This window comes from Delphinus delphis, chromosome 10 (genome assembly GCF_949987515.2).
Source record: "Delphinus delphis chromosome 10, mDelDel1.2, whole genome shotgun sequence".
Lineage (NCBI taxonomy): Eukaryota > Metazoa > Chordata > Mammalia > Artiodactyla > Delphinidae > Delphinus > Delphinus delphis.
In genome coordinates this window covers 23,683,312-23,710,309 of record NC_082692.2, presented here as the reverse complement: position 1 = coordinate 23,710,309, position 26,998 = coordinate 23,683,312, and the positions used below count along the sequence as shown (strand labels likewise).

General features: G+C 53.7%; 1 protein-coding gene across 1 annotated transcript; it reads left to right on the top strand.

Annotated features, from left to right (window-relative positions):
* Positions 1–2,938: 2,938 nt before the first annotated feature.
* On the top strand, positions 2,939–26,300 carry NOTCH4 (notch receptor 4). Its single transcript, XM_060023211.1, has 30 exons — positions 2,939–3,102; positions 3,903–3,984; positions 4,171–4,463; positions 6,063–6,410; positions 6,510–6,632; positions 6,739–6,975; positions 7,093–7,248; positions 7,708–7,902; positions 9,567–9,680; positions 10,758–10,871; positions 10,958–11,080; positions 11,933–12,092; positions 12,737–12,882; positions 13,243–13,395; positions 13,617–13,734; positions 13,973–14,060; positions 14,421–14,574; positions 16,255–16,439; positions 18,405–18,657; positions 18,907–19,019; positions 19,992–20,515; positions 21,087–21,470; positions 21,579–21,754; positions 22,297–22,516; positions 22,696–22,777; positions 22,876–23,014; positions 23,529–23,824; positions 24,067–24,214; positions 24,765–24,862; positions 25,031–26,300. Exons 1-30 carry the CDS (start codon positions 3,036–3,038, stop codon positions 25,718–25,720), a joined length of 5,979 nt encoding a protein of 1,992 aa, XP_059879194.1. The 5' UTR covers positions 2,939–3,035; the 3' UTR covers positions 25,721–26,300.
* The last annotated feature ends 698 nt before the right edge of the window (positions 26,301–26,998 follow it).

Below are 26,998 nucleotides of genomic sequence, written 5' to 3'. Positions count from 1 at the left end.
AGAAAAAGATTCCCTTTAAAACCTAAGTTTAAAAATGGCGGAATTCCCTGGTGGTCCAGTTGTTAGAACTCGGTGCTTTCACTGCCGAGGGTCCAGGTTCAATCCCTGGTCAGGGAATTAAGATCCCACAAGCTGCTCAGCAAAGCCAAAAAAGAAAAAAAGGGAGTAGACTGTTTAAATATATAAAACATATTATAGTACTTGTGGTGTGCAGGTATGGTGTGGGTGGTCACAAATGACTGTAGTTTTAGAAAGATGTAACTAGTGCTAGACACTGTGTATTTAACTACAGTGAATGTTTAAAATATGTCGTATTGAAAAATGGAGGAGACTTACAAGTAGATATATGTCCTAATTCTTCTCAAAGCCAAAAAAAAATTTTAAGTCTATCCTTTGACCCTTTGGCTCAGTATTCTCTTCTAGGAATTTAGCCTAAGGAAATAACTAGACAACCACTCAAGTATGTAAGTTCAAGAATATTTATTGCAAAAAAAAAAGAATATTTATTGCAGCATAGTTTCTCATATTTTTAAAGATTGAGAGCCACCTAAGTGCCACCCCACAATAGGAAACTGGTTTCAGTGAACTAGAGTTCACCAAACAGTGGAATACTAGGCAACCATTAAGAATGAAGTTAGCTCCAACTTCCCTGGTGGTGCAGTGGTTAAGAGTCTGCCTGCCAATGCAGGGGACACGGGTTCGAGTCCTGATCCAGGAAGATCTCACATGCCGCGGAGCAACTAAGCCCATGGGCCACAATTACTGAGCCTGTGCTCTAGAGCCCACAAGCCACAACTACTGAAGCCCGCATGCCTAGAGCCCGTGCTCCACAACAAGAGATGCCACCACAATGAGAAACCCACGCACCACAACAAAGAGTAGCCCCCAAATAGCCCGTACGTGGCAACGAAGACCCAATGCAGCCAAAAATAAAATAATTAATTAATTAAAAAAAAAAACAAGAATGATGTTGGCTCACGTGTCCCCTGGTGTGTTGCAGTGAGGACACAACATCACTTCTGTGGTATTCCTGGTCAGAAATGCATAAACTGAAGAAACAGCAGACATACCTAAATTTAGGGACAGTCTGCAAAGTAACTGAACTGTATCCTTCAAAAGTATCAATATAATGAAAGACAAAATCTAAGGAACTGTATCCTTTTATTTTATTAAAATAAAGGAGACTGAGAAGACATGACAAATAAGTGCAATGCATAATCCTAGATTAGATTCTGGACCAAGAAAAAAAAAACTTTATAAAGGACATTATGAGGCAATTGGCAAATTTTGAACATGGACTGTAGATTAGCTAATAGTATTGTATCACTCTAAGTTTCCTGATTTTGATAGCTGTACTGTGGTTATGTAAAAGAAGGTTCTTGGGACTTCCCTGGTGCTGCAGTGGTTAAGAATTCACCTGCTAACGCAGGGGACACGAGTTCGAGCCCTGGTCCAGGAAGATCCCACTTGCCTCAGAGCAACGAAGCCCGTGCGCCACAACTACTGAGCCTGCGCGCCTAGAGCTCGTGTTCCGCAACAAGAGAAGCCACCACAATGAGAAGCCCACGCACTGCAAGGAGGAGAAAGTCCCGCTTGCCGCAACTAGAGGAAGCTCGCGTGCAGCAACGAAGACCCAACGCAGGCAAAAATAATTAATTAATTAATTAATAAACCTTCTTTAGAAAAAATAAAATCTCTAGAAAAAAACAAAAAGAAGGTTCCTGTTCTTAAGAAATTCACACCGATGTATTTATGAGGAAAGGGATATACTGTGTGCAACTTACTCTCAAATGGTTCAGAAAAAAATACTAACGTGTATTTAGAAAAATAATGATAAAGCAAATGTGGTCGAATGATATCAATTGGTGAATCTGAGTGAAGAATATCCTGGAATAATTTTTAGTATTCTTGCCTCCTTTCTGTGAGTTTTAAATTATTTCAAAATAAAAAGTTAGTAATTTAAAAAAATTGTGCTGGCAAAGTATACTTGTCGGCATGGAAAGGCACGCAGGGTGCACCAATGCTGGGGCTGTGCACAGCTGCTGCTGACACCTCTAACCACCCTGGACTCTCAGTTCTCTGAGCTACTAGAGGAACTGGGTGTGTGGCTGACCCCAAAGCTGTCCTGGGTTGACTCAAGAAGGTTGAACGAGTCAGGGCCCTGCATTCTCTTTTCTGATTTTATTTACTCCAATTTTTAATTCAGTGACTGGCATTCCTTGCATCCCAGGGACCTCTGCGGTGGAGGGAGGGAGACATGGGAGGAGGGAAACCCACACAAATGCAGTGTTCGCTATGGATAATCCAGACTGCAAAATTTAGTGGAGACAATGTTCATTTATCATTGATGACGATCTTACACGTTCCCCTCCAAAAGAAGGCCTACAGTTCCCCCCAAACCAGCCCAGCATCTTCTCCATTTCCCAGAAGGAGAAATCTAACAGCCCAGCAAGGGCCAAGGGTAGACCCAGAAGTCCCCTGTGTTCCTTCTGCCAAGATGAGTGGGTGGAAGCGTGCAGATTCTCTGAGAAACATCTGTACTGACCTCGCAAAACAAGCATCCTCTCCAGACAAGGGGAATAGGAGATCTCTCATCACCCCACACCTCTGTTTCCAGGTCCTGACCCCACCCCGCCCCCAGGGCATAGGGCAGCCACCTTGCAGTTCCCACCTCTAGAAAGGGGAGACCACAACAACAACAGAAGGACTGGGACTGCTCCCGGGGGCCCCGTTCCCCCTTCTATCACTTGCACTCCAGCCACACTGTCCTTCCTCGCCACCTCCCCAGGGGTTGTCAGGGACAGAAGGCCCCTCCCTCATCCCCCTCAATGTTCCTCCACTCTGCCCCCCCCCATCACTAGGGTGTCCAGGACATTGTGTGACTCAGGAAACAGCTCAGACGTGAGGTTCGCAGCAGGCCAAAGAGGAGGAAGAAGGGGCCGTGGGAGCAGAGTGGGTGGTTATTGCCTCAGTGAGGGCTCTGAGGGTCCCACTGGAAGAGGCAGGGGGATCTGGGCTTGGGCAGGGGCTCTGGAATGCAGCCCCCTTCACTGCTGCTGCCGCTGCTGCTGCTGCTGTGCCGGTCAGTCGTCCAGACCAGAGGTGAGGCGTGGGGTGGGAGAAGTGAGGGGACCCACCTTCCTTAGGAGGATGTCCAGTGGGCTGGGGACAGAGGGTCAATCTGCATGCTTTGAGGCGACACTGGATGGAGAAGATTCTCACGCCCCAAATGGGGCTGCCGGCAGGGAGAGACAACTCTGCCCCTGCAGCGACACAGACCCAGGCTATGGGCCCTGTGCCAGGGGTGGTGACGGTAGGGGGGATGGGCGAGAAGGTGCCCACCCCCAGGGAGAACCAAGTTGGCCCTGGAACTGGGGGACAGCGTGCTCTTACAGTCACGTTTAGGAAGAAGAGAGGGAAAAGAGGGACCACCTGCTAGGGGAAGAGATGAGAGGGAACAGGAGATGGAGACATGGGAAGGTCAAGGGCCCACAAAGTCCCTTTCCTGGTCCAGCTGTCCCCACCCCCCCATGGCTCAATGCTGGGCCCTTCCGGGAGGAAATCCCTTCAATGTTTCAGCCATTCACCTCCCAGGAGTCCCCTCAGCGCCCCCCTCCTTATTCCTGTTGTCTTGCTTCCGAGGGATGGAGCCTGAAGCTAGACTTGGGAGGCCAGAGAATAAACAGGAAAGGAGGGGTGGGGATTAGTAACTGAGAGGCCTGGGATCTGGGGGGCTGGGAGTGAGCACCACGTGGGGGTTAGGAACAAGAGTATCCAGGCAATGGTGGGGTTCAGAGCACCTGTGCGGGGCTGCTGCAGGCAGGTCCCTCCGGGGCATCCAGGGGAGGAAAAGTGGAGCGTAATGCTACCTGCTCCCATCTCATCCTCATCTCCATCTCTAGGGCTGCAGTGCGGGAGTTTCCCAGAACCCTGTGCCAATGGAGGCACCTGCCTGAGCCTATCTCAGGGGCAAGGGACCTGCCAGTGAGTGTACCTTGTGGGAGTGGGAGACTGGGAAGGGGAGTAGAGGAGGGGACGGGGAGAAATGGGAAGGAAGGAGAAAGGGAGGAGGTGAAGCAGATGAAGGGAGACAAATGAAAGCAAAGGAGGGAGGGAGGAGAGAAAGCAGAGGGCCAGGAAGTAAGCTCTCCTGTCTCCTCCCCTGCCCAGGTGTGCCCCTGGCTTCCTGGGTGAGACATGCCAGTTTCCGGACCCCTGCCAGGGTGCCCAGCTCTGCCGGAATGGAGGCAGCTGTCAAGCCCTGCTTCCCACCCTTCCCAGCCCCCCCAGCCCTCCCTCTCCCTCGGCCCCCAGCTTCTTCTGCGCCTGCCCCTCTGGCTTCACTGGTGAGAGGTGCCAGGCCCAGCTCAAGGACCCCTGTTCTTCCTTCTGTTCCAAAATGGGCCGCTGCCACGTCCAGGCCTCGGGCCGCCCACAGTGCTCCTGCATGCCGGGATGGACAGGTGAGCACTGATGGGGGCGGCGAGGAAGGGGGACAGGCAGGGGCAACGGGCTGGGCTGTGAGGTAGGAAAGATGGAAATAGAGCCTGAGAGACTGCGAGCCCTTTGAGGAGAGAGGCCGAGAGAATCAACAAGCCAATTCTTGGTGAACCATTTACCCAAGATTGACATTCACCGACAGGATAGTACCGATTGCGAAGATGTTGAGGTGTTTCCAAGCCAGCTGGTAAATAGCTACCGCCTCAGCCCCCTTCGCACACCAACCTGACCCCTCTCCCAGCCCCTCAACCTCCCCTCGGTCCACTAGCTAGAGGCTTAATGCCTAGCACAGCAGGGGACTTCCAGGACTCTGCATTCTGAGCACCTGAATGGCTTCTATTCTGAGTGGCGGGAGCCCACACTGTCACCCGGGAAGACTGCAGTGGTGGGCGGTGTGACGGGACGTGGGTGCAGCCCTGGAGCGAGAGAGCAGGACACACGATGGGCAGGGTGTGCTACCATGAGGAAGTGGTCAGGGGTGCCTGGACAGAGCTGTGAGGCCCTGGACGGAAAGGTTCCACAACACCTCACCAGGATGGGGAGGGCTGGACCAGGCAGCAAAGGCCACGAGGTCAGAGAGCGCTTGGGATGTGGGTGCATCCAGGAGGGGGTGGACTGGAGACAAAGATTCTCAAACTTAGGTAGGCATAGCAGTCACCTGGAAAGCCTTAAAAAGACCGATGCCCTGTCCCAGAGAGCCTGCCCTGGTGCACCTGGGGAGGGCCCAGGACATGGAGATGTCTTAACTGACGAGGAAATTCTGAGGCAACGGGGCCTGAGACCGGGTGTGAGAGACCAGCGTATGTGACAAGGATGGTCAGTGGCAACTTGCCACGCCTTGTACTTCAGAGTAGGGGCTCCAGGCGGCCCCCTCCTCGGGTCTATTGCCAGCTCTGCCACTGACTAGACATGTGACCTTGCATGAGATATTTAAGCTGTCTGGGTCCTCGGTGGTCAGCCAACGTCCACACTTCATAAGGTTGTTGTCGGGAAGAAAGGGGGCGATGCTCAGGAAGTGCTTACTTAGCTCAGTACCAGCGCCACCGCCGCCAGCGCCACCATTCCCACTGGTGCACACGGCTGTGAAGTGAGTCTCTTTATCGTTATCCGGACCATTACACCCACCTGAAGATCAGGAAATCAGGATAAGAGAGGCAAGATGACTGCCCGAGGGCACACAGCTGGCAGGGGGGGGGGGAGGGGGGCAAGGCAAAGGGCTAAGTCTCCTGCTTGCAGAGGCTGCATGCTTTCTAATTCGCCACCAAGGTCACCACTAAAGGAACCCTCCGTCCCAGATTTTCCCAAGCAGGGCTGATTCACAATACTCCCACCAAGAGCTACATGTTCAGTTTTCAGCTTGAAAAATGTGGTCACTCCAGATATAACCCTCCCAAAGAATGATAAAAGTGAGGGTGATGGAATAGGGCAGAGAGGGTATGGGAGGGAAGGGAAGAAAATATGGAAATTCGACACAGAGATAATCCAGAGTGAGAGCTGGGTCATCTCAGAGGAGCTGGAATTTGTGCAGTGCTAGGAAAATGCCCCCCCGTCCTCTGCCTCAGGTGAGCACTGCCAGCTCCGGGACTTCTGCTCAGCCAACCCCTGCGTCAACGGAGGGGTGTGTCTGGCCACATACCCCCAGATCCAGTGCCGCTGCCCACCTGGCTTCGAGGGCCATGCCTGCGAACGCGATGTCAACGAGTGTTTCCTGGACCCAGGACCCTGCCCCAAGGGCACCTCCTGCCATAACACCCTGGGGTCCTTCCAGTGCCTCTGCCCTGCTGGGTGGGGGGGTCCACGCTGTGAGCTCCGGCCAGGACCCTGCCCCCCCAGGGGCTGTCCCAGTGGGGGCACCTGTCAAGTGGTTCCAGGGAGAGACTCCACCTTCCACCTCTGCCTGTGTCTCCCAGGTGCGTCCTCGCAGGGGTCTTCCTGCAGCCCCTCTCTCTGGGCACGGAGGTTGTCTCCCATGGGTCCCCTTCCCTCAGCTGATCGCATGACCCTGTCAGGTTTCACAGGCCCAAGCTGTGAGGTGAATCCAGATGACTGTGTCGGGCACCAGTGTCAGAACGGGGGCACCTGTCAGGATGGGCTGGGCACCTACACGTGCCTCTGCCCAGAGGCCTGGGCAGGTGAGTCGTTTCGGCCAAGCTGATAGCACCAGTGGCCCAGTGGAGCCCTTCTCCCCACTCCTCACAGGGCCCCCAGCTCCAGCACCTGTCCCCTTCCCCCTGGCAGGCTGGGATTGCTCTGAAGATGTGGACGAATGTGAGGCTCAGGGTCCCCCTCGCTGCAGAAACGGGGGTACCTGCCAGAACTCAGCTGGCGGCTTCCATTGTGTGTGTGTGAGCGGCTGGGGGGGCACGGGCTGCGAGGAGAACCTGGACGACTGTGTTGCCGCCACCTGTGCCCCAGGTTCCACCTGCATCGACCGTGTGGGCTCCTTCTCCTGCCTCTGCCCACCTGGCCGCACAGGTGTGACACGGGGTACAGGGAGGCGGGAGGTGGAGATGGTACGTGACAGAAGCACCAGGAGGGCAGCTGGGAGCTTCAAGCGGCCTCTGAGAGCCTCGCCTCCACCCTGCCCTCCAGGCCTCCTGTGCCACATGGAGGACATGTGTCTGAGCCAGCCGTGCCACCGGGAAGCCCAGTGCAACACCAACCCCCTGAGGGGCTCCACATTCTGCGTGTGTCAGCCTGGCTACACGGGGCCCACTTGCCACCAGGACCTGGACGAGTGTCAGATGGGTGAGGCACCTCCACATGAGACCCTCTCTGAGCCCCCAGACAGCCTCTGCACTGAGGAGGGAAACAGGCCAATTGTTTTCCAAATTAAAAATATAAACATCTTGGGGATTCCCTGGCGGTCCAGTGGTTAGGACCTCGCACTTTCACTGCCAAGGGCCTGGGTTCGATCCCTGGTTGGAAAACTAAGATCCCGCAAGCCACACGGTGGCCACGTAAATAAGTAAACATCTCTTTTTCCTGAATTTGCCCATTTTTGGCATCTCTGCCTTACACGGTCTTCTCACCAATCCTCAGCCCTCGAGGCCCCATTTAGTCCTCCTCCATTTTAAAGCCACAATCCCTTTCCCCACTTTGATCTCATCAGCCACAAACAGGGTCCCCACACCTTCCCTGCCACTCTGGCCTCCTCGCCCTTCCACCGCTGACCCCTGCGGACCCCCGGATCTCCTCTCCTCCTAGCCCAGCAAGGCCCCAGTCCCTGTGAACACGGCGGCTCCTGCCTCAACACGCCCGGCTCCTTTGACTGCCTCTGTCCCCCTGGCTACACGGGATCCCGCTGCGAGGCCGATCACAATGAGTGCCTGTCGCAGCCCTGCCACCCTGGCAGCACCTGCCTGGACTTGCTCGCCACCTTCCAGTGCCTCTGCCCACCAGGTACCAGCTGAGTGGGCCCTCAAGTAGAGGAGACGGGAGACTAATCCCGAACCCACTGGACGTGACCCCTGTAGGGCACAGATAGCCTCAGGCCGGTCGGGGTCAGACAGCAAAGAATGCTTCTCCTCCTCTCCTCACCCCCCAGATGAAAACTCTGGGAAACTGATGGGCCCTGGGAGAAGGACTGCCACAGATGGTAGTGAGGCTGTGCAGTGCCCAACTCTGCATTCATTTCATAGACACCGCAGGGTACACAAACTGGTCCACTGTACACAGAGGCCCATCAAGGGAGAGCAGAGCAGCAGTGAATACACTTTTCATGCTGCAGCCTCTGCTTATGCCAACCCAGAATGCTCATCCTAATCACAGAACCTCTTCCCTGTAGAGATTGAAAGCAAACCTTTAAAATCCCAAAGGGTCGGGCTTCCCTGGTGGCGCAGTGGTTGAGAGTCCGCCTGCCGATGCAGCGGACACGGGTTCATTCCCCGGTGTGGGAAGATCCCACATACCGCGGAGCGGCTGGGCCCGTGTGCCGTGGCCGCTGAGCCTGCGCGTCCGGAGCCTGTGCTCCTCAACGGGAGAGGCCACAACAGTGAGAGGCCCGCGTACCGCAAAGAAAAAAATCCCAAAGGGTCTGTGTGCTTGAATTTGGCACAACAGGAAAGAATGCTGCAAGGCTGCACCTACCTACAAGTTAGTTTTAAGGGGGGTAAACATCTCCCCAGGGAGACAGTGAGAGAGCCAATATCAAGGAGCTGGATAAAACCAGGAAAATAACAGCTTACTTTGTGCCTGAGCGTCTTACACGCATTATCTAATCTTTACAATAACCCTATGAAGTCAGCATTGTTACTATGCCCATTTTATAAATGAAACTGAGGCACAGAGAGGTTAAGTGACTCGTTGAAGGTTGCCCAGCTAGTAAGTGGCAGAGCCAGGATTCAACCCCAGAGCTTTGATAGTTTTACCCACTATACTACACAGCTTTCCTAAGCTGAGAAGCATCCAAAGAAAAATGCTGAGAAAACGATCCACTAATCCAAGGGACAAGGTTGTAGATCTCAAGGAGCTTCAGAGGCAGGTTCCCCAGGCAAGAAGAGGGAGGCAGCCGAGGTCCAGCTTCAGTTCAGGGTGAGACAGTGGAGACCGGGAGGAGGTCGAAGAAGCAGGACAAGTATGGCAGTGACACAGGTCCCCAGACGCCCTTCAAATCCCCACCTTGGGGATCCCTGGTCTCCCTGGCACAGAGGTCTGCCCAGGTAGAACAAGAGGAGTGAACCACCTCCAAGCAGATGCCCATTTGTCACATTGGTACCTCGAGGACCTCCAGGCTGATCAGTCCTCCCGGGTGAGCCCTGCCTTCTCTGCACAGAGGAATGGCCCCAAAAGGCACTTCCCCAGAGCCCTCCCACATGTCCCGGCAGGTGCCCTGCTCCCTGAGCTTTCACACCAGAGGGGGATAGAGCCAAACACAGCAGAGTAGCAGGGCCTCGGGTTCATCTCTCCAACCCACGCGCAGACGGCCCCCTGGGAGAGGCTGCCTGCTGGGGCACAGGGCAGGTCAGGGACAGGGCTGGTTCTAGAACCCAGGCCTCCTGGACAGAAGGGGTGAGCAGCTAAGGCAAGGCTGGCCTGGCTGAGCCTCGCCCTTGACCCCTCCTCAGGCTTAGAAGGGCGGCTCTGTGAGGTAGAGACAGACGAGTGCGCCTCTGCCCCTTGCCTGAACCAGGCTGACTGCCACGACCTGCTCAATGGCTTCCGGTGCGTCTGCCGGCCCGGTGAGTGCAGATTCCACTCCACGGTTCCAGCCTAGCAATCGCCCGTGGCCTCTTGAAGCTCTCTTGGGCCAGACCGAGGAGCGCCCTATTTCTCCAACTCCTTCTCTCTCTCCAAACTCTCTTCTGTTACGTCCTCCAAATCTTCCCCTGCTTACTCACCCACCCTCATCTCTGTCCTGCCAAGTCACCCAAATATCCCTCCTCTCCAGCCCTCCTGCAGAGTCCTCTGTACTCTCCCCCTGCATGCCGGGGGTCCCCGGCTGGTCTTGGCACTGTTCGCCACGGATGCAGGGAAAGTCGCCCCAGGCCTTCCTTCTCCAGCTTCACGGGACATCCCTCTATTCCCTGTTATGATAATAACTGATGTTTATTGAATATTTACTCTAAGCCAGGCACTTGGCTATGTACTTGTCAGGCATTATCTCATTTAATTCTCTCAGTGGTACCATGAGTAGTTTATATTATCATTTCCCTTTTACGGGGGAATAAAGTGGAGCCTAGAGAGGTTGGGTAGCTTGCCCAAAGTCACACGGCTGGCAGGTGGCTGTTTCACCTTTATGCATCACCCTCCTGTCATCTCCACCTGTCCCAGGTGTCTTCTCTGGAAGTCCTCCAGGTTCACCTTTCCTAGCAAGGGAAAGGGCCAGGACCTGTATTTATTCTTTTGATAAAATGTATTTTCAGCATTAGTACACATATCCAGTTATGCCTTATTTATATAAAGACTAAAGTTACCAAGTTATGCTCTATTTCGTCCTGAAATCCAAATCACTATTTGAGAAGCTCCCATATTGGTGCCTTCATTATATAATGACACATTTAGACGAAACCCCAAACCAAACCATTTGAAACAAGATTCTCTCCCTTGCAATTTGTAGCAATGTTATTGCTGTATTTGTAAAGAGAAGGCTAAATACCAGTGTTAACTCCTAATTTCTTGTTTGAATCCATGAAATCATGCCTGTAAAGCTCAAACATTTGTAACAAACTCCCTCATAAATCTAGAGAAAGTCAAGAAGAGAAAAAAAAAAAAAAAGACCTTGGTCATCTCTCCCCTCTCACTCCCAACCCCACCAGGATTCACTGGCCCCCGGTGTGAGGAGGACATCGACGAGTGCAGAAGCTCTCCCTGCGCCAACGGTGGGCAGTGCCAGGACCAGCCTGGATCCTTCCATTGCAAGTGTCTCCCAGGTAAACTGGGGCTCAAACTCTGGAGGTGAGAGTGAGGGCAGGCGCAGACTTCCGTGCAGGTCCCTGACCCTCCTGCTGTGCCATAGGCTTTGAAGGCCCACGCTGTCAGGCGGAGGTGGACGAGTGTCTGAGTGGCCCATGCCCCACTGGAGCCAGCTGCCTTGACCTCCCAGGAGCTTTCCTTTGCCTCTGCCCATCTGGCTTTACAGGTCAGCAGGGGAGGCATTGGAAAGAACTGGAGGGGTATTTGGGGTAACTGGAGTCCATTTGGGGTACAGTAGAGGTCACTGATGGGTATTTGAGCATTGGGATGTGAGAACAGAATGCGAATGGAATCCCTTAAATTTATGCAGTGCAAAACCTGCACAACCGTACAGGAGCTGAGGGTGAGTGTTACTGTAGGACCCACATCAGGCCCAACATGAGTGGCATGACGGGGGAACAGGAGCAGAGGATGAGGTTCAAAGGCAAGCCATTCATCTGCTTATTTAGCAAACATTTATTAAGTGTCTACTACGCCAGACACAGACACTAAGTTGAGCAAGAGTTGCTATCCTCAAGTGGATTTAAATCTACTGTAGAGAGACCAACAAGGTGATTATGGCCCAGAGACATGCTCTGAGAGAGGAATGCACAGGATCCTATAGGAACACAAAGGACTGGCCAACCCAGACTAGAGATGAGAAAAGATGGCTGAACGGAGTCTTAAAGACTGAGTAGGAGTTTGTCAAGACAGAATGCTAGGCAGCGCGTTTTAACTGCAGATAACAGCATGTGCAAAGGCACGGAGGGAAGAAAAGCACACCCTGCTTAAGGGAGTGTAGGACATCCAGAGCTTAGGCTACAATGGGGCGAAGGTCAGAAACATAGCAATTGTAGGAAGGCCATGGCATGCAGGACCCCATGTGGCATTCTGAAGAAGTTGGTATCCTGAGGCATTAGGGAGCCACTGAAGGACAGGTCCATGAAGAGTGAGCAAGTCACGCATAAGAAGCGGCCTTTGGCCCCATCAAGGACAGGGAGGGACTCTGTTTTCTCTCTGACCAATCTCCCCACCCCAGGTCATCTCTGTGAAATTCCCCTGTGTGCCCCCAACCTGTGCCAGCCCAAGCAAAGATGCCAGGATCCGGAGGAAGAGGCCCACTGCCTCTGCCCCAGTGGAAGCCCTGGCTGTGCCCCAGCTGAAGACAACTGCACCTGCCACCATGGGCACTGCCAGAGGTAACATCTTCCAGGCCCTCCCCATTCATAGTCTCCTCTGGGTCCTCCTCAGCTAAGGCAGGAGAAAAGAGCCAGTGAGGGGTGAGTCTGTAGGAAATGACCAATGGGGAATGGGAAGAAGATGGCAAAGTTCTGAGATCACAACCAATGAGAGGGTTTGACTGGTGAGTGTTATCCAATGAGGGGAGAGTTCATAAATAAAGAGGGAAACAGAGGACTAGGGAGGTCAAAGCAGAAAGAAGAGTATTAAATCCCAGGACCAATTCATCTCATCATTCATTAGACAAATATTTATTGAGCATCTACTATGTGTGGATACATTTCCAGGCATTGGGGGAGCAACACAGAACAAAAGAGACAAGGTATTTACTCTCATGGAGCTTTGGTTCTAATGAGGAAAGACAGACAATAAACAAGTTATAGAAGGGATGGATGAATAGATAGATAGATAGATAGATAGATAGACAGATAGATAGATCTAGTTGGAGAAAATGAGTGGGGCAGGTAGGGCAGAAGGGGGACAATGCTGAGAGCAAAGACGCTGAGAAAGGGGCCAGAGTCCCAGGACCAAAAAAGAAGAAGTCATAGGGGTCTGACCAACGGGGAGGGGAGAAGAGAAAACCCCCATTTCTTTTTATGACCAGATCCTCGTGTGTGTGTGATGTGGGTTGGACAGGACCGGAGTGTGACACAGAGCTGGGGGGTTGCGTCTCCACACCCTGTGCCCACGGAGGGACCTGCCACCCCCAACCCTTTGGCTTCAACTGCACCTGCCCCACAGGTTACACAGGTGAGGTGCTCCCTAAACCGTGTATACCCTGGGCTGACCACCATCTAAATCAAGGGCAAGGCCAGTGGAGACATGTGTCCAAAGGGCTCTGGGTCTCAGTCACCACCAAGAAGAACTGGGCAGGGGCTGGGACTTCCCTGGTTGCCCAGTGGTTAAGACTCCACACTTCCACTGCAGGGGGTGCAGGTTCCCTCCCTGGTCAGGGAACTCAGATCCCACGTGCCCCACGGGGTGACGTAAGAGGTGGTGAGAAAAGAAAAGAGGTTGGGGGATGGGGGTGAGGAAGGGAAAGAAAGGGAAGAGCAGGAAAAGAAGAGAAAAGGAGGTTTCCCTTTCTCAGACCCCACCTGCTTCCCTCAGGGCCCACTTGCAGCGAGGAGGTGACAGCTTGTCACTCAGGGCCCTGTCTCAACGGTGGTTCCTGTAGCCCCAGCCCTGGGGGCTACTCCTGCACCTGCCCTCTGAGCCACACCGGGCTCCGCTGCCAGACCAGCATTGACCACTGTGCCTCTGGTGAGTGCCCACCATGCCCTGGGTCTGGGCCACAGGAGGATGGAGAAACTGGTCAGGGTATGTTTGTACCACATTTAAAAAAAAATTAACTGGACACAGTGAGCCGTTGTTTGGGTGGGGAAGTTGCGGGGGGCGGGGGGGTGCCCCGTGTGTGGTGTGACTGAGGCCACAGGCCAGGTTACAGGCAAGGAACCCAACCCCTCACAGCCTCCTCTCTCCAGCACCGTGCCTCAATGGGGGCACCTGTGTGAACAGGCCCAGCACCTACTCCTGCCTCTGCACCACGGGCTTCCAGGGCCCACGCTGCGAGGGAAGGATCCGTCCCAGCTGTGCGGACAGGTGAGCAGGGCACAGAGACCCCTGGAGGGAGGGAGGGAGGGAGGGAGCCCTCACCACCCTTCCTCTCCATCTCCTCTGGGGCGCCATGCTGCCTCTCATCCCACGTCCCACATCCTTTCACTCTGCCTTCCCTCCTACTTTCCCATCTCCCCAGTGGTTGCCTGCCACCACATCACACACTCCCTCCCCTTGCTGCCTTGGCCTTCCTCCTACTGTGCCCTCTCTCTTTCTTATCCAGCCCCTGTAGGAACAGGGCAACCTGCCAAGACGGCCCTCAGGGTCCCCGCTGCCTCTGTCCCCCTGGCTACACAGGAGGCAGCTGCCAGGTGAGGGGCACTGAGCCAGGTGTGCTGAGGAGGGAGGGGCAGGAGAGCTCTAGTGAGAGGGCCTCGGGTATTAAAAGGTGACAGCAGGGAAGCTTAGGAGGGGTATCCACGTGAAAGGAGGTGTGGAAGTCTAGGAGTTGAGGTCTAACTTGAGATTTGTATGGTTCACTGAAAGGATTTCTGATCCCAGCGACTGTTCTGGGATGTGGGTATCCAAGGAATCCAGGGAGGGTGACCTAGTCCCAGACCATTCAGGAGGGAGTTTTCAGGGTAAGGGATTTTGAGACACTGGCAGGGGACCATCTCTAGGCCTGGGAACCTGGTGTTCTTTCCTGCCTCACGCTCCCTCCTAACCCTCAGACGCTGATCGACTCATGCGCTCAGAAGCCCTGTCCACACAATTCCCACTGCCTCCAGACTGGGCCCTCCTTCCAGTGCCTGTGCCTCCAGGGATGGACTGGGCCTCTCTGCAACCTACCGCTGTCCTCCTGCCAGAAGGCTGCTCTGAGCCAAGGTACTGACCCAGGAACGACTATGGGGCAGATGAAGAGCAAAAGAGTGTCCTCCTCTACCCCACCCCTAAGGACATCCACACACAGCATTTGGACAAACAGTGGACCAAGAGTCAAAGCAACACAGACAACCAGTTATTGATGCTGCAGCTCAACACCCAGGACAGCCTAACACAACTCAACTCCTAGCACCACGTTCAACACAATACAAGCAACACCACCCAGCCCAGTCAACCAGACTCCAGTTTAACACAATCACCAGGGACATAACCCAGTGATCCAGCGTGGAACAACTCAGCACTGTCTTTACCATCATAACTCAACTAGAGTGAACCACATTTAACCAGCTACACTCAACACACTTCGCCATGCCCCACTCACTTGGATGTTATGCCAACCTCTGGGGAAAAGAATACCATTCTTGTTCAAATAAGTTTTGTTATGAGAAGCACTTAGGAAAGAGACCATTGTGAGGTTAGGGGATGGCTGATGGGAATCACTGTGAGAGAACATCAGAGGATGCAAAACCCAGGGGATGGACTCAGACCATTAGTTAAGCCACTTCAGGTGTCCCCACCTGAAGTTTCTCTTGAGTTCTTTCTTGCTTGAGACATTTAAAGCCAAGAATATAGTTGCTTATAATGCCCTGATAAGCCAAAGAAGAGATATTTCTCTCCATTCTGACAAAACAGGCAGGAGGAGGAACTTGATTTTTTTTTTTAAGTTGGGGTATAGTTGATTTACAATGTTGTGTTAGTTTCAGGTGTACAGCAAAGTGAATCAGTTATACATATACATATATCCACTCTTTTTTAGATTCTTTTCCCGTATAGGCCATTACAGAATATTGAGTAGAGCTCCCTATGCTATACAATAGGTCCTTATTAGTTATTGATTTTTTTAAATTAATTAATTTATTTATTATTTACTTTTGGGTGCATTGAGTCTTTGTTGCTGCACGCAGGCTTTCTCTAGTTGCGGTGCGCGGGCTTCTCATTGTGGTGGCTTCCCTTGTTGTGGACTACGGGCTCTAGGCGCGCGGGCTTCAGTAGTTGTGGCACGTGGGCTTCCGTAGTTGTGGCACGCGGGCTCAGTAATTGTGGCTTGTGGGCTCTAGAGTGCAGGCTCCGCAATTGCGGCCCACAGGCTTAGTGGCTCCATGGCATGTGGGGTCTTCCCGGACCAGGGCTCGAACCCGTGTCCCCTGCACTGGCAGGCGGATTCTTAACCACTGTGCCACCAGGGAAGCCCTAGTTATCTATTTTATATAGAGTAGTGTGTATATGTCAGTCCCAGTCTCCCAGTTTATCCCTCCCCGACTTACCCCCTCATAAGCATAAGTTTGTCTTCTACATCTGTAAATCTATTTCCATTTTGTAGATAAGTTCATTTGTACCCTTTTCTTTACATTCCACATATAAGCAATATCACACGATATTTGTCTTTCTCTGTCTGACTTACTTCACTCAGTATGACAATCTCTAGGTCCATCCATGTCGGGAACTTGATGCTTTAATCTCTTCAGGGTCAAGAGTTACTGACTCCTCAGGCCCCGAGTGGCCTCCACGCACCCCAGGAATGTCAGTGGCCCCTCCATGGACGTCTCTGCTCATTGCCTGGAGCCCCTGAGCATCCTTCCACCCCACCTAGCTTTATCGATCCCTGTGTGTCTCTCTTCCCAGGCACAGAAGTCTCTTCCGTGTGCCAGAATGGAGGCATCTGCATCGACAGCGGCCCCTCCCATTTCTGCCACTGTCCCCCTGGATTCCAAGGCAGTATATGCCAGGAGAGGGCGAACCCCTGTGAGTCCAGGCCCTGCCAGCACGGGGCCACCTGCATGGCCCAACCTAATGGTTATTTCTGCCAGGTGAGAGGGTCTAGAGGAGGTGGGGGAAGACAAATTTGGGCTGGATGCGGGAAACAGCAGTCATGGGGCAGAAAGGGGAGGGGGAGAGGGCATCTTCTTTTCATTCACCCCACACATCCAACCAACCACCAAGTCAGGTTATTTTACCTCCTGAATATTTCTCAACTCTGTCCTTGCCCCTTCACCCTCATCCCACTGCCTTAGTCCAGAGTTTCGTTGCATTCCGCCCGGACGCCTGCATCAGCCTCCTAAGTGTCACCCCTGCCCCCACACTTGTCCTCCTAAAGGTTCGGCCTCTACTCCACCACTAGGGTGCTCCGTTGAAAATATTAAGCTGGCCTGTCACTCTCCTGCTTAAAACCCTTCGGTGGCTGCCCACCTCTTTCGCAGTGAAGTCCCAAGCCCGGCAGGACCCAGCCCTGCCTGCCTCTCAGGCCTCACCTCTCTCCGCCAACCCCTAACCCTGCTCCAGCAACACAAACCTGCAGCTGACTTCCCTACACCCCAGACCGGCTCTCTGGGGGCTTTCCTCACCCCTCTTCCACTGGATGGTGCCCAGGAGGCGTCTGCCTCAGGGGAATGTCCCTAACTTCTCTCCAGACTGGGTCAGGGCCTTACCTTGGTGGTTCAGGTCACTGAGCAGGACGGGAAGGCAAAGCTGGGACTCAAGTCCAAGCAGCCTGATCCCTGTACTCACAAACACGAGACTGGATAGAAGGCATGATCCTTTAACCGCCCTCTTTCTTTAACTTTTTTTTTTGTGTGTGTGGTACGCGGGCCTCTCACTGTTGTGGCCTCTCCCGTTGCGGAGCACAGGCTCCGGACGCGCAGGCTCAGCGGCCATGGCTCACAGGCCCAGCCGCTCCACGGCATGTGGGATCTTCCCGGACCGGGGCACGAACCCGCGTCCCCTGCATCGGCAGGCGGACTCCCAACCACTGCGCCACCAGGGAAGCCCTTTCTTTAACTTTTAAATTTTATTTTTTAACTTTTTATTACGAGCGTTTTCAAACATACACAAAAGCAGCGTACTGATCAGTAGTGAACCCCCGTGTACCCAGTACTCAGCTCTATTTCCTCTTTCATGAAACTCCTTCCTCCAGAAATTTCCAAGCACGACTCTCGTCTGTTTCTTCCGGCTCTCTGGCCATTCCTCGGATGCTTTGTGAATCCCTTTTCCTCCATTTTTCTGAAGTCTTCCTGGTACTCCATTCTTGCATACTCTCCTTCCTCCTGCAAGAACTTGGCACATGATACAGACCTCATCAATGACTCTTCTCTCACTAGCAAAATGATATGAGATAATCAGAAAATGGTTAAGGTCATCAGTTATGGAGTCATAGACACATTGAATCCCAGCTCTGCCACCTACCAACTGTGTGGCTTGTGCAAGTCACTCATCTTTCAAGGAATCAGTTTCCTTTTCTGCAAAGTGAGACTCAAATGAGATGATCCATATAGAGGGTTGTTAGGAGGGTTTTATGAGGTTATGTATATAAATTATGCAATCAGTGCTAGCTGTCTCTCCTCTGGTTGACTGAGAATTTCATAGACGCAGGGATGAGTTCTAATTTTCTCTATATTCCTAGAGCCTGAAAAGGTGCCTGGCACAAAACAAAGCAGGCGTTCAATAAATGGTTATAAATTAATTAAGCATGAGCGAACCCAGTGGGTGTGTGGCTGGGGGAAGAAGGATTTTTCAAAATCGGAGCTATATCTATTGGCAATGAATCAAAGAGATTGTTTGGGACTGGGAAGTGGTTAAGTTGCGTATTATCAAATAATTGTGTATCACGTGGAGTTGAGGTACAAGGGTTAAGCTACACGTGGCTGTGATGGACGGTGAGCTGAGTGATGCTCTGAGTTGGAAGGTGGGGTGCTGGCAAACTACCTGGAGCTGGGTCCCCCAGAGTGCCAGGATGGGCTCATTTACTGGTTCCCTGTCTGACCCCCTTTGCCTACAAGTGTACACCAGGCTACAGTGGACAGAACTGCTCAAAGGAACCTGACGCTTGTCAATCCCAGCCCTGTCACAACCATGGAACGTGCACCCCCAAACCTGGAGGCTTCCACTGTGCCTGCCCTCCAGGCTTTGTGGGGCTGCGCTGTGAGGGGGACGTGGATGAATGTCTGGACCAGCCCTGTCACCCCACAGGCACTGCAGCCTGCCACTCTCTGGCCAATGCCTTCTACTGCCAGTGTCTGCCTGGACACACAGGTAAGGTCCGAGAGAGGGGGTATGAGCATTTCTGGGCACAGCTGAATTGACCATGGAAACCCAGACAATCCCCACCCATGAGGCAGCCTAGTCACCTGGTCCATCCCCCTGCCTCTAAACCCCACACCAGAGAACATGCCCACCACCCCTTTGCCTGTGCGGCTAGTGCTGGGCTGTCTCCCAGGAATGAGCCAGCAAGGAGGCAGCGACTGAAACAGAGTGTTGTGTTTAACCCCACCCCTGCCACAGGCCAGTGGTGTGAAGTGGAGCTAGACCCCTGCCAGAGCCAGCCCTGCTCCCACGGAGGGTCTTGTGAGGCCACAGCAGGACCGCCCCCAGGATTCACCTGCCACTGCCCCCAGGTGAGAGACCACAAAGCTGCTTTCTCTGTTGCCCCCAACGCTGACGTAAGGTGAGAATGCCTGAGCCGGGAACCTGGGGGAGCACTGGAGTGGCAACTATTGGAGAAAGCCATCTCATGTCCGCAGTGGTAAGTGGTTCTCAGCAGCAGTCGTGGGGAAAGGCAGGATCAGGTGGTAGCATGAATGGAACTTTCAGAAACCACGGGCACTGCCTAAGGGAAGGTCCCCAAGGCCAGCTGGGTGAGCTTGGATAAGTTCTTTTAACTCCGTGTGTGTATTTGTTTATAGACCTCAGATGCATAAAAGTGGGTTCATCTTAAGCCTTGGTTCATGATACACTAACATACAAACTAACATTAGTTTAGGTACTGCCTTCTTTTAATTATCCTTACAAGATAACACCCATGAACCTAAAACAAGAATTACAATATTAATAATAACTTCCATGTACTTATGTCCTCCTGTATCCTGTTCCCCTTCCAGAGGAAGAGAAAGTACATAATCCTATCTCTAAGGATCAAGATAATATAGTATTAGTTCAATTACTATTACTCTGTTAACAGTTTCGTCTTCCAGGACTCACATCATGATGACAGTTCACCCATGTTTTGTTTTGTTTTGTTTTGTTTTTAAATTGGTGTATAGCTGAGTTACAATGCTGTGTTAGCTTCAGGTATACAGCAAAGTGATTCAGTTATACATGTACATAGATTCATTCTTTCACCCACGTTCTTGCGAACAGCTGTGTTTCATCCATTCTCCCCACTATGCAATATGTCACTGTGTGAAAAAAAAAGGGGGGGGGACATGGTTTCCACTACTGTAAAATGATGAATTTGATGTTCTCTGAGGCCCCTTCCAGATATGAGAATCTAGGACCCTCTGAGTTATCTTAATGCAGGGGTTAGCTTAAGGGGAGGTGGGGTGAATACTACAAGGTCCTTCCCCCAATCTCTCTCCTCCTCTCCGCAGGGTTTTGAAGGCCCCACCTGCAGCCACAGAGCCCCCTCCTGCGGTCTCCATCACTGCCACCACGGTGGCCTGTGTCTGCCCTCCCACAAGCCTGGATTCCCACCCCGCTGTGCCTGCCTCAATGGCTATGGGGGCCCTGACTGCCTGACCCCACCCGTCCCTCCAGGCTGTGGCCCTCCTTCTCCATGCCTACACAATGGCAGCTGCTCAGAGACCCCTGGGCTGGGGGGCCCAGGCTTTCGATGCTCCTGCCCTCCCAGCTCTCCAGGGCCCCGGTGTCAGAGGCCTGGAGCAAAGGGATGTGAGGGCAGAAGTGGAGATGGGGCCTGCGACGCTGGCTGCAGCGGCCCAGGAGGAAATTGGGATGGTGGGGACTGCTCCCTGGGGGTCCCAGACCCCTGGAAGGGCTGCCCCTCCCATTCTCGGTGCTGGCTTCTCTTCCGGGATGGGCAGTGCCATCCACAGTGTGACTCTGAAGAGTGTTTGTTTGACGGCTATGACTGTGAGACTCCTCCAGCCTGCACGTGAGTCTGAAACCCTGAAGGGCTGGGCGGGGGCAGGGTGAGGGTAGAAGGAAGGACATAGATATCTCTTGAGTTACAGCATGACCACAGCCTCAAGCTTCAGGGAGTTTCCACCCTAATAACCATTGCTAATTAGGGGTATAAGACGCTAGACTCCAACCCAGAGGAATGGGGCAGCATGAATATTTAATGTGGGGACCAAGAAAGAGGGCGCTGCCTCTTTCAGAGCTACCCTCTGAGAGCTGTGGGATCTCTGGCCTCAAGCTTCTCTAAGCCCTGTTGCCATGGAGTATCTCCCCTAGCAACCAGCATCCCTGAGGGAAAAGGGCTTCACTTCAGGGAGACAGGAGTTTGGGAGGGTAGAGAGTGGGGACAGTGTTAGGAAACAAAGGTGTCAGTAGACATTAGGGTGTCTGGACTACCTACCATTCGGGGTCTAAGCCCATTACTCCAGAGCTGCCCCCACTTAGCAACCAGAGCCCTAGAGGCTGTGGAGTATCAGGAATCCTCTCTGGGATGAGGAAGTCAGGTTTCTTTGGGGGTCCTGAGTCCCCGTCTCCTCAACCCACAGTCCAGCCTATGACCAGTACTGCCGTGATCACTTCCACAATGGACACTGTGAGAAGGGCTGCAACACTGCAGAATGTGGCTGGGATGGGGGCGACTGCAGGCCCGAAGACGGGGATTCGGAGTGGGGGCCCTCCCTGGCCCTGCTGGTGGTGCTGAGCCCCTCAACCCTGGACCAGCAGCTGCTTGCCCTGGCCCGGGTGCTGTCCCTGACTCTGAGGGTAGGGCTTTGGGTAAGGAAAGATAGGGATGGCAGGAACATGGTGTACCCCTATCCTGGAGCCCAGGCCGAAGAGGAGCTAGGAGGAGCCCCAGACCCCTCTCACCATGAGAGAGCAACCCCTCAAACACAGCCTACAGGCAAGGAGACGGACTCCCTCAGCACTGGGTAAGAAGGCTGGGAGGCGGGGAAGAGGGGGCAGACATTAGTTTTTAACCAGCAGAGGGAAGGGAAGCAGGGACCAACCGAGGGGTCTCTGAGGTGCCTTCCCCGCAGGTTTGTGGTGGTGATGGATGTGGACTTGTCCCGCTGTGGCCCCGACCATCCTGCATCCCGCTGTCCCTGGGACCCTGGGCTCCTGCTCCGCTTCCTTGCTGCGATGGCCGCAGTGGGGGCCCTGGAGCCCCTACTGCCAGGACCCCTGCTGGCTGCCCACCCTCGTGCAGGCACCGGTAGGTGGCCCCGTCATTTCCCCTGACTTTGCTCCCAGGCCAGCTTTCACGCCAGCAACCAGCAATGAAGTCAAATGAAACAGAAGCACTGGAACCCCAAATGTTCTTTGTGGAGACTTACCTTTGTTAACGTTCTTCTCCAGCTAGATCTCCTCATGGCCCATTTGCTCTGCAATCTCCTTTACTTCCCTCAGTACTTTATTCTAACCTCTATCACAGACCGCCCACAAACCTTGGGTTCTGGTCTATTCTACTAAGCCGAGAGTATCCAACCATCCCCGTATCAACGGTTCATAGCACATGAGAGAATAATAGCTCTTATATACCACTTACTACGTGCCAGGCCTTGCTCTAAGCATTTTACAGTATTAACTTATTTAATCCTCCCAATGACCCCTATGAGGCAAGTACTGTTATTATTCCCATTTTACAGTTGAGGAAACTGAGGCAAAAAGAGGTTACTGCACTTGTCCAAAGGTCTCACCAGAGTACCCAGCCTCACCAGGAATGGCCTCTTTTTCTGACTGTGTCTCTTCCACCAGAGCCCCCCGCCAACCAGCTTCCCTGGCCTGTACTGTGCTCGCCGGTGGCCGGGGTGCTTCTCCTGGCCCTCGGGGCTCTTCTCGTCCTCCAACTCATCCGCCGGAAGCGCCGAGAGCATGGGGCCCTCTGGCTGCCCCCTGGGTTCACTCGAAGGTCTCAGACTCAGCCAGTTCCCCGCCGACGCCGGCCCCCGCTGGGCGAGGACAGCATCGGCCTCAAGTGAGAGTGAGAAAGAACTGGGGCTCAGGGAGGGGACTCTTTCCTGTGGAGATATTTATGATCAGAAGCAATAAGAGATGCTATGCAGAAGTTGAAGACACGGGAAGGGGAGAGGGGTGGGAAGACTGCTGGAAATCTTAGGGACCCTGAAGGTCCTCTACCCACCCATCCCCTTCCAGGGCACTGAAACCAGAGGCAGAAGTTGATGAGGATGGAGTTGTGATGTGCTCGGGCCCCAAGGAAGGAGAAGAGGCGGACCAGGTGAAAGCACTGGGGCAGGAATGGTCCTAAAGTGACGGAGGGGTTGAAGGGACAAGTCAACCTTCCTTCACTGATCCTTGCTTGTCCTGATCCCCAAGGCTGAAGAAATGGCCTCACCCTCCAAGTGCCAGCTCTGGCCTCTGAGTAGTGACTGTCAGGAGCTCCCCCAGGCAGCCATGCTGACTCCTCCCCAGGATTCTGAGATGGATGTCCCTGATGTGGACACCCGTGGACCTGGTATGTGAGCCACCCCAGACCAAGAAAATGAAAACTCCCTTTGACCCTTTTAGAATCAGAAAGTCCTCTGATATCAGAACTGGAGAAACTAATATTAGAGTGAGTGCTTCCAACAGCCATTCTCAAAGTGTGGTCCCAGGACAGAAGAATCAGCATCACCAGGGAAATTGTTAGAAATATAAATTCTCAGGTTCCACTCCAGAGCTACTGATTCAGAAATTCAAAATATTGGGGAATCTGTGTTTTAACAAGCCCTGCAGGTGAGTCTGATCCAGGACTCAAGTTTGAGAATCACGGCCCTAGAATGTTAGAGTATTAAGGCCTGATGCTTCCTTTTACAGATGAGGAAACCAAAGCCCAGAGAAAAACAAAGTAGAAAGTCACTTGACTAAAGCCACACAAAATCAAGAACCCAAGCTGGGCTTCCTGACACCTCAAGCTGTGATTCTCCCTGAGCCTCCATGTTCTCCCCCTTCCCCAGTTGTCTCCCATTCTTCATGTCTCTCACCCACAGATGGGGTGACACCCCTGATGTCAGCAGTCTGCTGTGGGGGAGTGGAGCCCAGGACCTATCAGGAGACATGGCTGGGAAGCCCTGAGCCCTGGGAACCTCTGCTGGGTGGAGGGGCCTGTCCCCAGGTTCACACCGTGGGCACTGGGGAGACTCCCCTGCACCTGGCTGCTCGATTCTCCCGGCCAACCGCTGCCCGCCGCCTCCTTGAGGCAGGAGCCAACCCCAACCAGCCAGACCGGGCAGGGCGCACCCCGCTTCACACCGCTGTGGCCGCTGATGCTCGGGAGGTTTGCCAGGTCAGTGCACACTGGGGCTGCTAAAGGAAACGGGGCAAACTTGCAAGTAAGGCTGGGCAATAGCATCCTCTGGGTCTGGCAGAGAGGAAGGTGATGTGAGACTGGGGACTCAAAGAGAAACAAGAACAGATGGATGAATATGGATTCGGAGGTGCTTAACAGTGTGAGGGACCTTAGCTAGCAGTTCAGATATACCAAGGGTCACTGGCCCTCTCTGCCGCCCCACCCCCACCCCGCCCCAGCTCTTACTCCGCAGCAGACAGACTGCAATAGATGCGCGGACAGAGGATGGGACCACAGCCCTGATGCTGGCCGCCAGGCTAGCTGTTGAGGACCTGGTTGAAGAACTGATTGCAGCCCAAGCAGATGTGGGGGCCAGAGATAAATGGGGTATGGATCTGGGGAAGTTGATGTTGTGCTATCAAGAAGTTGAGCAAATGGGGTGTGAGATAAGATGCAAAAAAGGGGGGTTAGCAGAGGGACCAACTGGAAACTGGGGCATTCCCTCCCACCCTGCTGTCAAGGTGGTAAATCTGCACAGTACGGTGGCAGTAGGCAGCAGGTGAGTCTTCCCTCATCATCCTCAAACACACACACACACACACACACACACACACACACACACACACACACACACACTACCCTAGTCCACTGGGAACTAGGATGTCGGAAGAGTGAGAAGGGAGGGGGTCTCGTGGGAGGGACGTGGTCTGCCGGTCCCATTGACCCCAGAACAATGCCCCATTGTCCCTCCCGCGCGCCGGTGACGTCACTGGGGCAACGCTTCCTGCAAGCCGGCGGTCACCCGGGCAACGCTTCCGCCTTTGAGGGACCCGGCGGGCTGAATAGCCCTTCCCCCAAGTCCAGAATCCGTGGGAAACAGGAACCCAGGCGTCGGGCCCCCAGCCTCGGGGTAACAACCTCTCACGTGGTGCCCTAGGAAAAACCGCGCTGCACTGGGCCGCCGCCGTGAACAACGCCCGGGCCGCCCGCTCCCTTCTCCAGGCCGGAGCCGATAAAGACGCACTGGACGGCAGGGTTAGACCGGGTAGCGGGCCCCCAACAATTAAGCTGACGCGGGAGAGGTGCAAAGCGCCGGAACTCCGAAAAACCTGAAGGGGGAGGGACCACCAGTCAAGTAGGAGGGCCAGTCCTGTGGGCGCGGCCTTCCCTGACCGCCCCCGCTGGCTGTTTCCTCCCGGGCAGGAGCAGACGCCGCTGTTCCTGGCGGCCCGAGAAGGAGCCATGGAGGTAGCCCAGCTGCTGCTGGGGCTGGGAGCCGCCCGAGGGCTGCGGGACCAAGCCGGGCTAGCGCCCGGGGACATCGCACGCCAGCGCAACCACTGGGATCTGCTGACGCTGCTGGAAGGGGCGGGACCACCGGAAGCTCGTCACAAAGCGACGCCAGGCCGCGGCGCCGGCGCCTTGCAGCGCGCGCGGACTGCATCAGGAAGCGTGCCCCCCCGTGGGGGCGGGGCTCAGCCGCGCTGCCGGACGCTGTCAGCCGGAGCCTATCCTCAAGCCCGGACTTTGTCCGTAGACTTGGCCGCCCATGGGGGCGGGGCCTATTCGCACTGCCGAAGCCTATCGAAAGGAGCAGGAGAAGGCCCGCCCCTCCGCGGCCGTAGGTTTTCTGCAGGCATGCGCGGGCCTCCGTCCAACCCTGCAATAGTGCGAGGAAGATCCGGGGTCGCGGCCGGGAGCGGGGGTGTGGCCTCAGCTGTTGACTGGCCCTGCGATTGGGTGGCTCTAGGAGCCTGCGGCCCCGCCTCCAACACTCCAATCCCGCCTCCTTGCCTCACTCCGTCCCCTGAGCGGGGATCCCCTCAAGTTGCATGGGGTCCCCCAGCCCACCAAGTAATACCCTTAAATGCGGGAGGCGAGGGTGAGAAATAAAAGGCTGCATGTCAGGGAGGGATTCTAAAAGTGAGTACTCGTTAAATGGCAAGCAGTATGGAAGGCCTCCAGATTTTAAGGTCCTTGAGCCTCGAAAGTGAGGGGTCATGAGTGTAGTGTCTCTCCCAAAATGGTGTATGCCACATCGTCTTCCACGTGGAGAAACTGCAGCCCTGGAAAGAGGGTTCGGGGTGCTGGGATGAAGCAGGCCCAGCCTCTCTCACAGAAAATAAGGATGAGGTGTTACAGGAGGATGGAGTGGAATGGGAGAAGTACCCCTGAACCAAGAACTGCAGACAGATAGAATGTAAGATGTTCTTTCCTGTATACTGTTTCCAAAGGGAGCCTCTATCGCCTGTAACCCCCACTACCCACAAACGGCTGACAGATATTTATTGAGCACCTCCTGTGTGCCAGGCACTGTGTAGGCACAGAAGGCAGGGCCAAGGGTCACTCCAGCTGATGACTCCTTGCATTCTCCCCACCTCACCCCACCCCCAAACAAACCATTGCAGGGATGAAGTGCCACTCTTCTAGCCACCACTATAGCTAAGAACTCCAAATCTGTCACCCCATAATAAAGCTGATTTGAAGTGTTACCGTCTTTTGGAGGGGTTGGGGAATGGAAAAAACACGAAGTTGACTGCAGAGTGTTTTCAGAATTTTGTGCCCTAGGTTCAACATTTGGATGGAAGCTTTGAGTATAGTTTTAAGAGCAGGAATGAGTAGATTTGGGGTCCTATGTTAATTTAGGGTATCATCTAAAGGCAAGAGTCTCTAGTAGCCCGATGAGAAACCACACACACACACTAAACCATGCATACCCTTTGTCCCTCTTCCAAGGGCATTCTTTTATAGCCACTTGGGAGATTCCTGAGCCCTCACGTGGAGGGAGATGGAGAGAGCACCTCAAACTTTAACCACCATTCAGCCATATGGTTATACCTCTTTCATGGCGATAGACCTGAGACACGGAGACATGAAGCATATTGAAAACGAATAATAACTACCATTTATGAGCATTCACTATGTGCCAAATGCTTTATCACATTTGATCCTCATACCAACGCTATTTAAAAAAACCTCCATTTTACTCCTTCAGAAACTGAGGCACAGAGATTGTATTTGCCCAAGATTGCAAAGCACTAAGTGGCAGAACCTGACCTCTTCATCGTATTTCATGCTCAGTCACTCAGCTAACATGACAGGCTGCCATTTAGAGGTCACAAATGTCTCTGTCCTGTTCCCACCCTGGTGCCAGCCAGCCTGACCAGCATT

Excerpts from the sequence above, each read along its gene's own strand:
- NOTCH4 (XM_060023211.1), top strand. The coding sequence starts at position 3,036 with ATGCAGCCCCCTTCACTGCTGCTGCCGCTGCTGCTGCTGCTGTGCCGG. Across the intron at positions 3,103-3,902 it reads GTCAGTCGTCCAGACCAGAG|GGCTGCAGTGCGGGAGTTTC; the intron begins GTGAGGCGTGGG and ends CTCCATCTCTAG. Across the intron at positions 9,681-10,757 it reads CCGGTGCGTCTGCCGGCCCG|GATTCACTGGCCCCCGGTGT; the intron begins GTGAGTGCAGAT and ends CAACCCCACCAG.